Source organism: Penicillium digitatum, chromosome 2 (assembly GCF_016767815.1).
Source record: "Penicillium digitatum chromosome 2, complete sequence".
Taxonomy (NCBI): domain Eukaryota; kingdom Fungi; phylum Ascomycota; class Eurotiomycetes; order Eurotiales; family Aspergillaceae; genus Penicillium; species Penicillium digitatum.
The window spans coordinates 3,432,298-3,448,962 of NC_089385.1; the positions used below are offsets into that span (position 1 = coordinate 3,432,298).

The 16,665-nt window shown below is 49.5% G+C and overlaps 7 protein-coding genes across 7 annotated transcripts; 1 reads left to right on the plus strand and 6 right to left on the minus strand.

The window, feature by feature from the left end:
• Positions 1 to 829: 829 nt before the first annotated feature.
• Pdw03_7234 (Chorismate mutase, type II) lies at positions 830 to 1,559 on the minus strand (the record flags this gene model as incomplete). Its single annotated transcript, XM_066101598.1, has 5 exons — positions 830 to 868; positions 923 to 980; positions 1,027 to 1,032; positions 1,109 to 1,213; positions 1,294 to 1,559. The coding sequence occupies 5 exons, from the start codon at positions 1,557 to 1,559 to the stop codon at positions 830 to 832; spliced, it is 474 nt and encodes a 157-aa protein (XP_065956681.1).
• Positions 1,560 to 3,666: 2,107 nt separating this feature from the next.
• Pdw03_7235 (Aldo/keto reductase, putative) lies at positions 3,667 to 4,825 on the minus strand (the record flags this gene model as incomplete). Its single annotated transcript, XM_014678617.1, has 3 exons — positions 3,667 to 4,449; positions 4,510 to 4,664; positions 4,714 to 4,825. The coding sequence occupies 3 exons, from the start codon at positions 4,823 to 4,825 to the stop codon at positions 3,667 to 3,669; spliced, it is 1,050 nt and encodes a 349-aa protein (XP_014534103.1).
• A 320-nt stretch (positions 4,826 to 5,145) lies between these two features.
• Positions 5,146 to 5,654, plus strand: Pdw03_7236 (uncharacterized protein; the record flags this gene model as incomplete). Its single annotated transcript, XM_066101599.1, has 4 exons — positions 5,146 to 5,246; positions 5,304 to 5,347; positions 5,408 to 5,443; positions 5,527 to 5,654. The coding sequence occupies 4 exons, from the start codon at positions 5,146 to 5,148 to the stop codon at positions 5,652 to 5,654; spliced, it is 309 nt and encodes a 102-aa protein (XP_065956682.1).
• A 1,606-nt stretch (positions 5,655 to 7,260) lies between these two features.
• Pdw03_7237 (WSC domain-containing protein) lies at positions 7,261 to 8,883 on the minus strand (the record flags this gene model as incomplete). The annotated part of the gene is made up of 3 exons (XM_014678616.2): positions 7,261 to 8,437; positions 8,490 to 8,646; positions 8,709 to 8,883. 3 exons carry the CDS (start codon positions 8,881 to 8,883, stop codon positions 7,261 to 7,263), a joined length of 1,509 nt encoding a protein of 502 aa, XP_014534102.2.
• A 121-nt stretch (positions 8,884 to 9,004) lies between these two features.
• Pdw03_7238 (uncharacterized protein) lies at positions 9,005 to 10,260 on the minus strand (the record flags this gene model as incomplete). The annotated part of the gene is made up of 4 exons (XM_066101600.1): positions 9,005 to 9,048; positions 9,248 to 9,294; positions 9,375 to 9,498; positions 10,200 to 10,260. 4 exons carry the CDS (start codon positions 10,258 to 10,260, stop codon positions 9,005 to 9,007), a joined length of 276 nt encoding a protein of 91 aa, XP_065956683.1.
• A 685-nt stretch (positions 10,261 to 10,945) lies between these two features.
• On the minus strand, positions 10,946 to 12,978 carry Pdw03_7239 (DNA methylase, C-5 cytosine-specific, active site; the record flags this gene model as incomplete). The annotated part of the gene is made up of 3 exons (XM_066101601.1): positions 10,946 to 12,299; positions 12,371 to 12,506; positions 12,606 to 12,978. The coding sequence occupies 3 exons, from the start codon at positions 12,976 to 12,978 to the stop codon at positions 10,946 to 10,948; spliced, it is 1,863 nt and encodes a 620-aa protein (XP_065956684.1).
• Positions 12,979 to 13,460: 482 nt separating this feature from the next.
• Pdw03_7240 (Serine/threonine-protein phosphatase) lies at positions 13,461 to 15,402 on the minus strand (the record flags this gene model as incomplete). Its single annotated transcript, XM_014678614.1, has 5 exons — positions 13,461 to 13,518; positions 13,579 to 14,498; positions 14,559 to 14,816; positions 14,879 to 15,210; positions 15,285 to 15,402. The coding sequence occupies 5 exons, from the start codon at positions 15,400 to 15,402 to the stop codon at positions 13,461 to 13,463; spliced, it is 1,686 nt and encodes a 561-aa protein (XP_014534100.1).
• Between the last annotated feature and the right edge of the window lie 1,263 nt (positions 15,403 to 16,665).

The window sequence follows — 16,665 nt, forward strand, 5'->3', positions numbered from 1 at the left end:
ATACTGTCTATCAGGATCCCTCCACAGCGATGTTGTGGTGATGACTACTGCTGCAATGGAAGACCCGCTTGGCATTTCTATGGACTTTGAGCTGGTCGAGAAGTAGGAACTAGTGGTCATATGTCCAGGGTACGTGAGTGACACAGAGCCTGATACCCTTGTCGGGAGACATGCTGTGGAATCTGATGCCCTGTTAAGATGTAAAACGTGATCGCTGTGAAGGGTGGGGGGCTGGCATTACAGATCTAAGCAGGAGATAGGAATCACTAGAGGCAGCAACAAAAGAATCAGAGAATGGAACCAGTGAAAGGAAGGGACCTCGAAGAAAACAAAAGGGGGGCATAATGATATTCTTCGAACAACCGAGAGCTATCAAGGCTAATGACGAATAGCCATTATTTCAAGTGTCCATGTCTGAACACTAGTTCACCTCCAAGTTTTGTGCCCGACGGAGATACACACGGAGGGCGTACCGTTGTCTGCCAAGAGCTGAACTAAACGGCTCACTTCTTATCTTTATTATGTGCTCTGGGAGTCAACTTTGGGAACCTTTCCACAGAGGTGGATGTTCTAGCTAAGGGGAGTCCAAAAACCTCGGAAGGCCCTCTGGCCCAGGAGGGGCGCCGAAGGCAAAACCCATCAAGTCTTGGCCAAAGGCTTTCATTGTAAAAATTGGAAACATCTCAATATCACAAGCTAAACAATCATAGACTCTAAATGCTCTATAGCGGTTTTCTCAGGCTTGAAGCTTTTAGATCGACATCAACGCTAAGGACTCGTGCACAGGGACTGAAGACAACACTGCTTTTCGAGTTGGCTTGAATTGAAGTCACACAATCACAAGAGAGTCGATACTCGAAAGATTCATCTATCGAACCTAACTCAACATCTAGCATATTCGGCTTGCTTCAGGGAAGCTCACCTCGAGCTTGTGGAGGCCGTTGGTTTGTACAAGTTGATCATTGAGAATAGGAATCAAACTACAAGATCAGTTTCAAATCCAAGCGAAACGGAAAATTCACTTACAATGCACTCTTCAAAAGGCACGCTGGAGTTTAGAATAGCCCCCATGGCCGCCCGAGCAATCGTCACTGGCACCCCAACATACACCGCCTGTTGCTCTGCCTGTTCAAGGACGGCCTCATTGCGTGAGGGAACGTTTACGGAAGCCCGGGTGGATTTGAACCGAGTTGCCTCGCGGACATATGCGGCTCTATGTAAGTGAAGGAGTCAATGTCACAGTCATAACAGTAGATCAGCGAATTCTTGATCTACGGAGGCCAGAGTACAAACCGCCGATTTAGGAGATCGAGCAATTGATTGTCGATCTCATCGAGCGCAGTGCGGATCTCGTCCAGAGAGTCACAGCATGTAGTCAGCGTGCCATTCATTGATGAAAAATGAACACTCGGGGTACCCCATGGCACGGGGCGATGATCCCCTGAGGGTACTGAGATCAGATTGGGACCATAACAAGCATCCGCGTTGGCCTTGACGTTGGCAGCTGAGCCAAAAGCAGTCCAAAGGGCTAACCCGCCAAAGAGAATCTGCGAAAACATGATCAAAATTCGACCGCAAGCAAGACCTTACGGAGTAATTTCCACAGGAATCATAACCATGACAAACCCCTTATACTCGTGCAAAGTCCACCACCACCCAGTGTTGGTGGGCCCCGCTGGATAATACACTCTCACCGGATCACAAATTCATCCAGTGAAAAGGAGGCATTCACCCGACTATTTATAACCATCCACGATGACTATTTAGATATGTTGTATATGCAGTCAGTGAATAGAAGTTTCCACCCCTGGCACCACCCCGTACACCCGTATGATTACATGAGATACTGCCGGTCCTATTTACGGAGTACTCGCCCAGGAATTCAAATTTAGCTTGTCGCATGCCTCCCGCTTTAACTAGGCGGTACGGATCGACAAGTGGCGGTGAGATGAGCGGGGCTCCAGGGGGTGTCAAAAGCATGTCCACTGTACGGAGTACTCCGTACTCTGTCTGGCCGCCATGACAGCTTTAGGCTCAGCTTCCACTAAATCTTTTTGAGAGAGATGGTAGACAGTCTACAAAATGAAGTTGTAGATGAAACTGGAAATCTCTGGATACGTGGAAATAGAGAGAGAGAGAGAGAGAGAGAAACTATCTACAGGCACTAGCTATGTTGTAGACTAAAGTACTGGGAGCAAAACAGGGAAGTCACATGACTTTCAACACTTTTGCTTCCTGCTCTCTCTGTGGAGCTTGCAATTCCATGGCTTGCTTAGCCTACTTCCCTCTCTAGCTTCTGAGCTTGGCATCTCCCTTTTTTCCCAAGTGATAGCACTGGCGAGCTCTAAGAATTCATCTCTTATTTTTGGGAGCATTCCAAGCGAGTTTAAGATATTGGGGTTTCTTTGAAGAAGCAATTCAAGATCGAGTTGCTACGCTACGATATAGTTCTGTCTAGGCTTCGTCAAAGATACTGTCTCACTTACTGAGCATAGGGTTACATGGTACAAAACACGCAACGTAAGAGAACTACTACGGGCAAAATCAGTCAGAGCACGTTGGAGACTGCTGCAGATCAGGCTGGTCAACGTGGAAGGGATGACGCAGCATGTCAAGTCCCCTACACAGATCAACTGCGTAAACCAATGCGGGGAAAGAAAATGAGCTTTACTCCGAGTTTCTTGACGAAACCCCTCTTCGGCTGTTAACAACATCTGAACAATGGGACGTGCGTCTCCATAACGTCTAATCACTCGTCGGAGTAGAACTTTGTACCTCACACACCCTAGGTCGTGCGCAGACGGGATGTGATCGGATCTCAAGGAAGATTCCAAGGTTTCTTTCCAGTGAACGATCAAATTGGCCCACTTATAAGCTCCACACGGTGGACTCGTCCAAACAAGCTTGCAGCCTTATCCATGGATGTGCCCATGGATTCATGGTACAGAGAATTTTACCTTCTTAGCGATTGTAGTTTGCAAGCAACAGGCAAATGGAAATGCCCCGACCCGGTAGATAGATTTATCATGGGCTTGATATGGGTCGTTGGGGAAAAGGAGAGAGAATGATAGGCGCCTAGCATATTAACTACCCACTCAACCGTATTGTAGACGAAGATCGACTCACATACTTTGCATAGTACCCAAGGAATGGACGGCATCGGAACGAGAGCAAAAGTCTGCCGATCATCATTAGAAGCAAACGCTTCAACGTTTCGTCGATTTCAACCGGGAAAGCGCAAGGTACTCTGTCAATATAAGTCTATGTAAAAAGGGCATTGAACACACCGATTCAAAGCTATTTTTTCCACCCAATCAATCCTCTCCAACTACGAACAGGAAGTGCTATCAATTCATCCTCTTTGCTCTCCCCTTTCTCTGTGCCTCCACCGGCCAGGGGGCAATGAAGGAAGAAGTTGAGGCAGAAACCTCGCATGTCTCTAGATGGTGCAGAAGCCATGAATGAAACTTGGCTAAGCTAAGGCTATATCTTCCATTGTTGGGCGTCCAATGATAAGAGGCCGAGCAAAAGTAGCAGAGAACAGTACTCAAAGAAAAGGGACTAGGAATTACTACAGAAAGAACGGATAGTGCCACAATAAAAATGATGTTGAACTGTGTAAGATTTTTCTTGCTCTCTAATCTAAAACCTCTTATCATCCATCATCTAAAACCGCCTAACCTCCACAGCAGGCTTATTCCCAAGAGCAACCTCGATCTTCTCGATAACCTCATCAGTCAACTTCTCCACCACCTCCAAAGCCCGAATATTATCAAGAACCTGCTGCGGTCTCGAAGCACCCGTTATCATGGATGAGATGTTCGGATTTTTCAAAATCCACGCAAGCGCCAACTGCGCCGTCGAAACCCCAAGTTCCTCGGCAACAGGCTTCAACGCCGCAACCTGATTCAGCTGCCGCTTCCAGGTCTCATCACCAACCGTCTTGCGCAGACCCTTCACATATCCATCCTCCGACTCTGCCAACCGCGACCCAGCCGGAGGAGCATCGACGTCGTTATACTTGCCCGTCAAAATATCGCCCTTCAACGGCGAGAACACCGTCAGGCCGAGCCCATGCGCCTCGTATAGCCAGCGGTACTCCTTCTCCACACGCTCGCGCGCGAGGAGATTATACTGCGGCTGCTCGACGACAGGACCGATCAGACCGAGTCTATCAGCGATGCGCCAGGCGTCCGCGATCTCACTCGCAGTCCACTCCGACGTGCCCCAGTAGAAAGCCTTGCCGTTGTCGATGAGGTAGTTGAAGCCGCGGACGATCTCTTCCATGGGCGTATCGCGGTCTGCACGGTGTGCGTAGACAATATCTACATAGGGCAGGTCAAGTCGTTTCAGGGAGAGGTTCATGCCCTCGATGATGTGCTTGCGGGAGAGACCATTATTGTTGAGGGGTTTGTCCGGATTGGCGCTGTTGGCTCTGCCCCAGTAGATCTAAAAGAATGAGTGAGTGGGGACAAGACCATTGGATAGGAAAGAGTGCTTCCGAGGTACCTTGGTGGAAATGACGAGGTCATTCTGCTTCCAGCCGAATTTCTTGATCGCCTCTCCGAGCACAATCTCTGACTTTCCGCCTGAGTAGACTTCGGCGGTATCGAAGAAATTGACTCCGGCATCGTAGGCAACTTTCATGCATTCAAGGGCGGTCTCTGCTGTCTGTTAGATTTGATCTAGTCCCATTGAGATGGATGGTCATACCATTCCCGACGTGTCCGCCATACGTGAGCCAGCTACCCAGCGAGATAACCGAGACTTTCAAACCGGTCCTGCCGAGGAACCGGTACTGCATTTCAGGAAGAGTGTCAGACATTGTGAGGGTCAAATTATGATAAATTTAAGGAAGTACATTCCAATGCAGGGAGACTTTATATATACGCTGCAGGGGTTAACGGGCCGATGCGGGGTTAAAAGAGACGGTATTTTCCCCGATTGGGACGCCGAGAGTGGCTTGAACCTTCCGTGGCGTAGAAAACTGGAGTAGTGGCTGGTCTGGGCGAATCAGAATCGAAACTTCTAGAATTGGCGTTTGATCCAAGGATTGTGGTGCAATAGAAGGTGACTATGACCTCAGTGACATCGTATTGTGTTTACTATGGAGTACACATTACGAAGTTCTCCCCTCCACTTTCAATGATATACCAGTTCGCACCCAGTCGGATTAGCACCAGGCCAGTCGGGATAGACAGGGGTCTGATGCGCTTGCGCGCATCGACAGAAGTTGGTTCGCAGAGGTACATCCGAGCACACGCCCACCGGCTGGGTGGCGCAGTACTCATTGATCGAGACAGAGGTTGTCATACCCCGTGGACAGTAGCTGTGCGGCATACAGAAGGTGTCGTAGTTTGACGAGCCTGGTAGTAGGGTCATGCTGTACCATTGGCTTGTAGCGCAGGAGCAGACGACGGCTACCAGAAGAGAGGACATTCAAGTAAGCCTCGGCACGCTCTACTTTTGCCTCGAACAGGAACGAAAACGTAGAAAATGAAACAGGAAACTTACCCTTGATTACAGTGGATTCTCCTCCCGCCAACGTGCCCTCAAACATAGTAGACGTCGAATACGGAATAGCCCCATTCGAGCATTGGGTGGTGATCCAGGGTTCGCTGAGCGGGAAACAGCTCGATTGCTCCATGCAATGATCTGGATGCCAGACCGACGGGAAAAATCCCCGCGAGCACTCAATTGGAGGCTCCTGGCTGAAGCAGTACGACATAGGGGTTCCCAATGTACAGTCTGTCGTGTAAACGGCAGTTTGTCCATTCGGGCACCAAAGCTCGGGGCCTTGAGTAATCAACGCCGGGGCTGCCATCGTGGCAATCGAGGCAGTTTGTTGAGGAATAGCCTTTGTGGCTGAGATGAATAACGCGAGAAGGAAACAGACTAGGCGGAGGGGTTCCATCATGATCCTTTCAAATTTCAATAAACAGGCATAGAAGGGTTTGAGATGAGAGTAGTGATAGAGCAACGTGCGGTTGCTGTGTCTGAGCCAGAAAGAGCTATCTATTTGGAGCCCAGAGCTGGATCCTGTTTTTATATTGACGCAGATTCAACAAGGAGCACAACCCAATTTGGGTACTTCTCGAGATTGTGGGCTCACTCAACTTGGCTGATCGAAGCTACCACGGTAAAGTAACAGTTGCTGATAGATTTCCTGGCGCATCGGAGCCAGTGAGTTTCAGCTCATCCTACCTTGCAACTGCATGCAACCCCTTGATCGATAGCGACCCCGAAGTCGAGAACCCTATTTCTAAAGCCTCAGCAGTGTAGGCTGGACATAGGCTTACAAAAATAGTAGCTTACCCCTCGTCAACAAGGCAAGGGATCCTTCTTTGGGCAGTCCATGACACAGACAATGCTTTCGCAGTAACGGGTTCACTGGCTGCCGATATTACTTTAGTGACCAAGTAAATCGGGGCCTTGACCTGACAGTATGGGAGCAGAGAATTGGTGCCCATGTTGCGAAATTTAAGTGTGCTACATGGACAGCTGGCTCGGAGACACACTAACGCGAGACAATTGGCATCGTTGCGACGCTGATCTGACTTGTCTATGATTGATGGGTGGGATATTTCTCAGTAGCAGAGAGAGTTGTGAGTGTTCGTACACCTTCCAGACCATTTGTCTTATTCTGTCTTGGAATCGATGGTCTCGCCACTGATGTCGGACCTCTTTGAGGTCCCCTTTGTCCCACGCGATTGTCGCACGGAATATGCACAGCATAGCCGCTGTCCACTGAACCAAAGTGGGCTGATTTTTTTTCGCCTTGGATGAAGATGCCGAGAGGTTGGGGGTGAAGTGAAACATTGGAAAATGGTGGAATATGCGAGTGGAGTTCGACTGCGACCTCGGTTGTACGTGCAATGCTGAGACTGGAGATAGCTAAAGTGTGGCGGACAGGGATGGAATGCAGGCAACTACAAAAGCTTGTACAGATTACTTGGACCCGATTCTTGTCAACCAATGCGGCTTCAATGTGTACCAGCCAGGACTATTTAAAACTTTATCACGAGAACGACAAGATGGTCAATGTACACTCTCCCCGGCTGACTGGGGGATGTCCAATAATCAGAATTAAATCAATGTGCAAGAAAACAAAGCTCCCAGAGTACGATCCAGCAAGTTCAAAGTGCAACTTGATGTAGAAGCATGGGGTATATCATCTCAGTCAAGGTGACAGAAAATAGAACGACGCGCTGCGTGCTTTGCGCATTAGGCTCCAGACACCCACAACGGAGGTTCTACAACCTAGTTGTGTGCGTGGCCATGGTGGTGGTGAAGATTTCTGCGGGCATGACCAGCAGCCTGTTCTGGCTCCACGGGTTCCGGGACAGTGTTTTTCTTCACATAGGACACGGGTGTGGAGGTTTCCATAATGGTGGTGGTGGTAGAGGAGACAGTACGGGGAGGGCCAGTGCTAGTCGAGCACGTGTCACCATTTCCATCGCAGTAGACGACAACTTCTCGTTGCATGTAGATAATCTCTTCGATGACAGGATCGACAATAGTCGATGTAACGGGGGTCGGAGCTGGCGAGGGAGTCGAAGTGGAAGCGAAAGAAGTGGCAGCTTCAGCAGTGCTGGGCACGGGGGCGTTGTTAAGCAAAGTGTTGGGATCAGTCGAGCTACCAGCAACGGAACTGGTGGGAAGTGCACTCGAATTGGCGGTGGTCGTGCTTGCAGCTCCAGGTTTCATCGAGGCTGGCTCAGGGCCCCACTGGATAGCCATACCGCCAGGCAATCCGCCGTCGTGCATATAACAATTTTCGTCTTTGATCACGGATGGGACGGGGAAATGACATTGACGCTGTTCATCATCTGACTGAATGTCGAAAACAGGGCAGTCGTTAACGATACCTGTCTCGCTCGTGCAAACTTCAATGGCCTGCTGTAGCACACCCTCCTCCCAGGCCTGCATGAAATCACCGTGGTAGCCGTATCCAGTCGGATCACCGTTGGAGAGGGAGAAATATCCATCGACGCCCTTGAATGCGTAGGTGTTCCAAATAGTCTCGAAGAAGAGTGATACCAGGCGAGTTTCGAAGCCCTCCGGGCAAGTACCATCCATAACAAGGGACGGGTATGCGACGTGGGATCTGTGGTCGTCAGAGTCGGTATCCTTGCCGTTCCAGCAGGATGGGAACATCAACTCGAAGCGGACTCCATCGGTGCAATGCTCATCAAGGAAGGCCTTGTTGGGCAGGAAATGGCGGTAGAGAGAGCCTTCAGGGGGTTTCTGATAGTTCAGGCAATTGAAACCAAGGGCCTTCTGGCGCAAAGCAGCCTGTGAGACCTGATCACCACTCCACTGGGATTTGGGAGGGTCGGGAACTGGCCAGGTGAAATTGCGCAGGTAGGGGTCGCCTGCCAGCATGCGGAAGTTATTTGGGAAGGCAGTGATATCCTGACCATACAGAAGATAGTAGCTGATCGAGCAGTATTAGTAGAGCCCACCCGTGAGAGTCAAGTCAGACTTACGCAAGCATGCCTCCTACCTCTTCCACTACCTCAGCACTACCATTGGCATGCATGAAGTACAAAGCGGGAACCCAGTACGCAGACTTGTCCTGGGTCACGGCACAGGAGGTGCAATCACTACCAAGGAGCGTTTCCTGAGTCGAGCTCATACCGAAGCCTAACCCCCAAGTCAGCCCATCCGTAGGTGAAGATCCAAACTATAGGACAATGCGCGCTTACCTCCACTGCCATGGATCGCGTGAACGTGAGGTGAGACCGCACCCGGATCCACAATGGGGTCCAGGCGGGCGAGACCAGTTCTTCCACGGCAAGGAAGACGCCAAAAGGCATTTGCATGGCCTGGGAACAGCGCTAAGCAGGCCATCGCAATGGCTGTCAGTTGAAGGTCCTGCATGGTATGATTGAGCCGCGTCCACGGGCTAGGTGAATGGAAAACCAAAAAAAAAAAAACAAAAAACAAAGATTGAATGATCTCAAAGAGACAATTCAAATTGACCGACTCGCCGGGAACCGAATCAACCGGTTGAGCGTGAAGAAACGAGTGCGAGAGGTGTAGAATCTGACCGAAATGTTAGTCATGTCAAGCCATTGAGCACTCCATAGCACAGATTGAAGATTCCAAGCCCATCATCATCCTAATGGTCTTATATCGATTGCCCCTTCTAGTACAAGGGTAGAGGAATGATCCCTTGCTTGCGGGGCTGAGTACACCACTGTCCCCGAGGGATGCAGAGAAGGAAAACGGTATGCGGACTTACCAAACGTGTTTCCCTCGACGTCAGTAAACAAAGACGATTTCCGATATCTGCTGATGCGCCCATATTATCAGCCTCAACTCTATTTTCAATAGTCTGCCCACACAAAAAACGCCCAAAAATTACTTACGTGAGTTTTGGCAACCAGGTATAGAAAAGAATAAAACAGTCAATCAGTGACAAAGGTATGAACGAGGGACAGACCCTGAAATAGGGCAAAAGAGTGCGGCGCAGGACGAAGTAAGAGGGGGCGACTAGTTTAAGGAGCAATACACGGGGATCAAGGACTCCGTACTTTAGGGCATGCAAGAAAATATACACACGATTTACCCTCAATAATACGCTAATCCCCCCCCCCCCCCCCCCCCCCTTAGTGCGCGGAGAGGGGCCTGATTTTAATGACCCGGCCAATCCCTTGGTGTCCTGGATATTAAGGTAGGCTGGGGGTAATCACCACTATTAGAACATCGGCCCCTCTATTTCCCTAGTCCTACGATTAGGTGTTCATCTGAGAATTAAAATGAACAACCCTGGGCTAATCCCAAGTTTGGCACCAGAACTAGAGGGAAAATAGAGAGATTCGATAACAGGTTCTGTTCAAGGTGGGCTTTCCGAGTCGCGATCTGAGACGCCGAAACGAACGGCGCGTCCCTAAACTGAATCACTGGCCGGTGGTGATTGGCCTGATGGGAACGTGAAACATCCCATTAATTATACCCCCCCCCTATTAGGACTTGCGGAGTAGAAAGGGGAAATTTGCAATTACGGCACTATATTCCGGAGAAAGGTGCAATTTAATGTAATATACGCTAAATGAACTAAATTTAAAAGTAGTTTCATAAATGACTATGTTGTATACACTTGGATACTTCTATGTTATCTTACATTGCACCCTCTATCGGCCAGGTTTGCCAACTACACCGAACAAAGATTCTATGCTAAGACTAGCTCAGACAGTAGCCGTTTGAGGTTTGAGGAGACATGATATACATCCCTGCAATGTCCCGATCCAACATCCTCGTGGTCCTGATGTCTTAGATCTTCTGTTGATGTGAAACCGCGAAGCGAAGCTTTTTAGTACTTTGTATTATGTAACGGAGTACGGAGTATGGATAAGTTCAACGGCACTTTGGTTTTCTAATTTTAAAAAAAAGAAAGGTCGTAGATGGAATATCTTTTATTAGATCTGCTGTGGAGATGGGATTAGGAGCAAAGTTTTATTTTGCAAGGCTGTGATGAAGATCACACTATGGAGTGCTCCGTAAGGGAATCGGAGAAACCCATATTCCACTTTTAAAAGTGCTTACATGAACAAGTCTTCACGAAACGAAAGGAAACACATTTTCGTAAGGAGCAAGCGCATTGAAGTTGAAGATGCAGTCAGGACTTCCTTAACGGGACCCTAAAGCGGTAGGAATGTGGGCATTGATGACGAACAAGAATAGGTCGGCCTAGGTCCTTGACGCATAATTCTTCAAGACCGATGTGGGCTCGACCCGATGTGAGGGACGAAATCTGTAAGAACACTCCGAAGTCTTTCTAGACGAATACAACGATGGTAAAATGCACAAACTTTGGAGAGGAAATTTCACTAGATAATCAGGGGGTTATCACACAGACAAGAGTAGATTGAAGCTCTATAGGTCTACCCTGAGAAGGAAATACATAGACATTGATTGGTTCGATGTTGTACAGAGCAGATTATAACTTCAACTCCTCCAAAGCCTTTCTCGCTCTCGCAACGCAGTTTCGTGCATGGGGTTCCGACAGATCATTGACAATCCTGCCGCCACCCTGCACGATACCGCGAAGAGCAGCTTCGGTTTCCAGCAGTGATGTGCGTCCTTCCTCGCGGACCTCCGCCTCCCAAAAAGTACGGGCAACATCCCACCTCTTCTGCTGGCGACGCATGGAGTATATCAAACCCACGGCGGCAAGGGTACATGATTCGTAAACTCCGGCCGACGGAAGAGCCACATACGTCAGAGCGGAGAGAGCAGAAGTTAGAGTCGTGGTGGATACACTGAAAAGTACCAGACTCTGAGCGAGGGCTTGAAGGGATGGCACGGTGGTGGTGAGGAGCTTGGTGCGAAGGTCGGGAATCTGGGTTGGCCACGGAGGCATGACAGAATCCTTGGTGGAGTCGGGGATTGAAGATGAAGGCTCTTTCAACAGGCCGGCCTGCTGGTACTTGCCCACGGTCCAGATGACCTCCTTCTCTGCCCGGCGAAGAAACTTCCTCTCCAAGATCTCAGATGTAATCATGCTCACATCGTCAACACGCCAGAAGAGTTTCCACCATGCAAGACCGCGCCAGCGTGGACTGGCCAGTCCTGCCTCGAGGGAACTGCGGAGCTCGGAATGAGCACGCTCTGCCCAGGTAGTCACGCCCCGGGTCAAGTTGGATCGAATCTCCTCAGGGGCTACGCCGGCAGTTTGATCATGGAGCGCCTTGGCGTCTCTGACGATTACACTAGCGTCGGCTGCGTCAATGAGGGACTCCACAAGAGGGACCAACGCCGGGTTTAGCCCATTTCCAGTGGATGCTTCCGAGAAAGTTGCAAGCCAATCGATAAGAGGTTGCACGCCACTGCCATTCCACCCACGTTCGTAGTCAGAAGCATTGTGGACGGATTCACGGAATTTATCCAGTGCTGTGCTGGCACGGTCGACATCTACCAGGGAGAGTCGCTCGTGTGTGGATTTTTGGTCTGCCACGGCAAGTTCAATGGCTCCGCGCACTGAAGTGGCCTCATTCTTCAGGTTTGACCGACCAATCATTGTGCTGTACGACAGCAGGCCATCAACTCCACGTCCGCATACGATTGTGTGGTGCACGGGATACCGAATAACGTTATACCGACCGGAGTGCGAGGTCTGAATGGTAACTGTGGGGACGAGGAAGGTGTCGGCGTGGAACGTAGCAGCGTGGTGGTCAGGCTCGGAGCCTAGAGTGCTAACTAGGATCTCCAGGTTGCCTTTTTTTAGGATAGGCGATGGCACTGATATCGTCGGTAGCAGGTCATTGGGGATGGATTGTGAGATTTCGCCATGTCTATCGAAGAGATGATTGACATCAGTATTGGTCACAGCCGATCGTCACGCAGACAGAAGACTTGTTCAAACCTGATCAGCAGACCTCGGGATGAATCGGCATCGTATGAGTCGAGGAGATCTTCCCAGCCTTCTCGCGGTGCCAATGGGTCGGCAAGTAGTAGTCGAACAAGTTTGCGTGCAGAGGTCGCATCTTTCAATCCAAGGACTAGGTTTCAATTCGAGGAGAAATCAGTGCCATGCTTTGTTTGATGGGGGAAGGTTCAGTGCCGAAGGCGATAGCCTGATCCTATAACCACAAACTCACCGGCTATCCTAACAAGAGGTGTTTCAGACTCCAATCCCCGTAATGCAAATTGCAGTCGACTGAGATTCACTTGTTCCAGGGCGGCATCCTTCACTCCCTCGAGGGCGGCATGCAGCTCCTTGAACCGCGGCGGCACGCTCTTCGCGGTAATAATAGAAGTTGTGGTAAATGTCCTGGGGGCTGATGCTGTGATTGTGCTTTGAGCTCTAGCGACTCGCCGAGATGTGACGGGGAGGTCGATTCTGCGACTAGTGTTGGCGCGCGTGGACAAGGTTCGTCGCCAGATCGCACATGAGGGGCAGTAAAAGACAGCACTATTATCCAGTGGACGCGACAGACTCTTTGCGAGCGCGCTGCGCAATCTTGGGGCCATAGAGGCACGACGAAGCGAAGATTATAGGGAAAGTAGTTTTCACAATGGCATTTGGATGAACTTGGTCGAGCGGAAGTGGACGCGGGATCGGGGCTTGGCATCCATCACTGGCTGGATAGTCTTCCTAGTCCACCTAAAGGATGGATACAAGTAGCGACCAAATATGTTGGTTGAAATGAAGTTTATCATTATGTCTATATTTCACAATTTGAAAAAAAAGCCTTTCCTTTACAGTTGCATAATTTGTTGTGAACTCGGGGTAATAAGCACACAAGTTAAAACGGAAACTAAAACTGAAGTGTCCTATTTATCGCTAGAATTGTGGATTCACTGATTATATCGCCAGGCGAGGGGTAGGATCAAGCAGATAGATAGGGTATCGTATCGAGTGTGTCGGGACAAAAGGCGGGTGCGCTGGAGGACAGGAAGAAGAACTGCATAGATCATGTCATATTATCAACTCGGCTACATCTTAGATTTGATCAGGCATCATTGGAAGGATCCCTCTGTCGAGAACGGGGGCGACCTGAGCCAGAAGACCTGGTGATTTGAATAAGTGTGTGAAATAGAAGGGTGGTGAAATCTCAAGTGAACACTTACATGCTGATTCGTCGAGCAACTGTGGCGAGTCCAGCATCATTGGCAGCCTCATGCTCGGCCCGCTCCAGGGCCACACGACGACTCTCCTCGCTCCTTGCAAGGACTTCTTCTTGGCTAGGAGGCACGTGCTCGTTCTGGATATCAACCTTACGGGCATCCTCAAAGTTGTGAATAGCCTGTTTAATGCCTTCCGCGCCCAGCATGAGGGTTCCCGCAGGAAGACGACCGCCAGCCGCCGTCTTCAGCTCAGTGACACTCTCGGACTGCTCGCGGAGAACCTGGAAGACACGAGAGAGGCGGCCAATGGCAAGAATTTTGTTTTTGATAGCACGTCGTTTGAATTCACTGGATTCGGGGTCCATTGACGGAGGCAAGATTGAATCCTTATCCTTGTTTTCAGTGGGCGACACAGGTGTGGGGGCCTCGTCCTCCAACTCTTCCTTCGAGCAGGTGTTAAGAATGGCGATCAGCATATCTGTGATCTTCTCACCAACGAACGGCAAAGACCAGGTGAAAACATCCATAAAGTTGGGCAGCCAATATGGGTGAGGGGTGCAGTTGAATTGGCGGATATTCATCACATTGTTCTCATATTTGAGGACAGCCGCTTTGTTGTTGTAGACATCCAGGTAGTTGGGCGCACTGAATATAGTCATCACACTGGGGAAGCCGGTGGTTCGTGTCTTTCTGTACATGCGATATCCAGCATCCTGAGCCTCATGTGCTCTGATGATGGAGAGCAAATTGTTTTTCTCCAAAAACGCGCATGCCGCCGGATACGAGAAAAAGTAGGAGCAACCACGGACACTGTTATGAACGAAGAAATCACCAGTCTTTTCTTGACCAAATTCCTCCAGAGGGTCAGCCCATAGGATGTCGCACATAAGCCCGTGGGTAGGGGGTTCGCGAAAGCGATCAATCTATGTCTGTAAGTCGTCTGCTAATACCATCATTCAAATGCGACCAGAGTGGATACATACAGCCTTAATGTCTTCGAGGGTATGCAGCTCGGGACTGAGGCCACCGTGGATGCAGAGGAACTGCTTGTTCATAACCGCCGCCAGCGGCAGCGCACAGAAGGATTCCAGGCATGCCTCGTAAATCCGTTCACTATATTTGTGCTTGCACTCCAACTTGAAGGTGAAGTAGTCCGTCAGGTGACGACATTCGTGGTTACCCCGCAGCAACCAAAGGGAATCGGGATACCAGATCTTCAATGCCCAGAGATAGAGGACGCACTATGGAGACGAATGGTCAGAGTCTTTCTTTCAGATTCGAGAAGGAGACTTGGATAACGCACCTCAATGCTGAAATAACCACGGTCCACGTAGTCACCCAAAAACAGATATCTCGTTTCTGAAGGGTCACCGCCGACCTCAAACAGCTTCATCAAATCGTAGTACTGGCCGTGAACATCGCCACACACTGTAATGGGCGCATCCATTTCGAGCAAATTGGGCTCGGCCTTCAGAACCTGTGTACCAGCGTGGATGATCCACAGCGCCTGTTCTTCTGAAAGACGTCCTTCACGATAGAGGTGTTGCTTGAGGTACTGAAGATTGGGCTTGGAGGGATCCTCCGGCGACCAAAACATATCATCCGGAGGATAGCTGAGAGCGGGCGCTTGCACCTCTAAGAACACGAAAGCATGTTAGAAATCAGACTACCACATCTTGGGAAATCGACCGAGACCGCTGCGGCATTACCTTTGACTACTCTCTCCATTGTCGACACTTGCGTGTTGTCCTCCATCGTGTGCAATGTGAAATCGATCTCCGGGACCGGCTGCTTGTCGGTCACGGCGCGCGCTATAGCTCGATCCATTTTGACGGATACTGAAATGTAGTTTGAATTTTGAATTTCGGAGTAAAGGGGGGAGGGGGAGAGAAGCGCGGAGATGTCGCGGGGTGAGTTTCAGCGCGGGCGGGATAGAGCTCCCACGACTAAGAAGAGTGCAAGATTGATAGAACTCTTATCAGGCCGAAGTTCAAAAAGGGACCAAAGAAAACAGAGTCCAGGGGGGTTAAAAAGGGTGCTGGGGGCTGTGTGTTGGGGGGAAATGTGAAGTTGGGAAAAAGAGAGACAAATTGGATAAGCGGCTTATGGGCCGTCCTGCTAAGATCAGTGGGTCTCACACCGACCTCGGTCGTAACTGTGAGATTTTAATTTTCTTTTCCTGTCTGAAGAAGAGAGAGTGATGTTGGGATGCGAGTGAGACAAGAATTAGACCAGGTTCAGCCTCATGCCAACGTGATGACTTGATGCCTAAGGCAGACATTGCCCCTTTTTTACCCCACGCTATCAGATTCGTTCGACTTCAAATTTTGACACTTTCATCTTCTTCCGGGGCATCTACTTTTGCAAATCATGTATAGTTCAGTCTTGGCCTCAGCTTTGAATTTTCATCTGAAGCTGCACTTGGCGTCAATTGCGCCTAGTCGCGATTTGCCTGGGCTAGACTTGGGGCATGCAGGATTCATGCTTTGCATGGAAAGTCCTTCATAGCTGCAGCTATTGTTCATGAATGTCGTGGAATCTTGTGAAAAGAGTGTTAACATATAAGGAGGATACAGTGGTAGTACCCTACACCTATGGTACTACCATCTTGACAACTTACAGCTCACACCATCGCCACCAAATCATAGTTATGAAGCTGTGCTTGGACAATTGGGGCTAGAATCAAGATATCTGATTTTATTCGGGTAAATGAACATATTTAGTATTGCTTCCATTTGTTGATTCACAGTGACACCAAAAGGGGTCATTCTTCATCTGGGCAAACTCACCTGAGGAGTGTCCTACAACCCATTCGCAAACCAAATGGGTTCCATTGGGTATTCCACTATAACCTCACAATCGAAATGATGCTATTCTTGCCCGAAAGTCTTTAGATCCGCTCGAGTAAATCTATGTCACAAAGACACAAGTCACTGGGGTAGTAGGCACATAAGAAGTAGTTTGAAACACAAAACTGGCAAATATTGATTAGTCTCTTGCCATCTGATAATGATAGGCCCTTATCTGATCTCCGACATGACGCTAGCTTCCCTCCAGATATAACTTCTCCTCCAATCAACATCTCTTCAA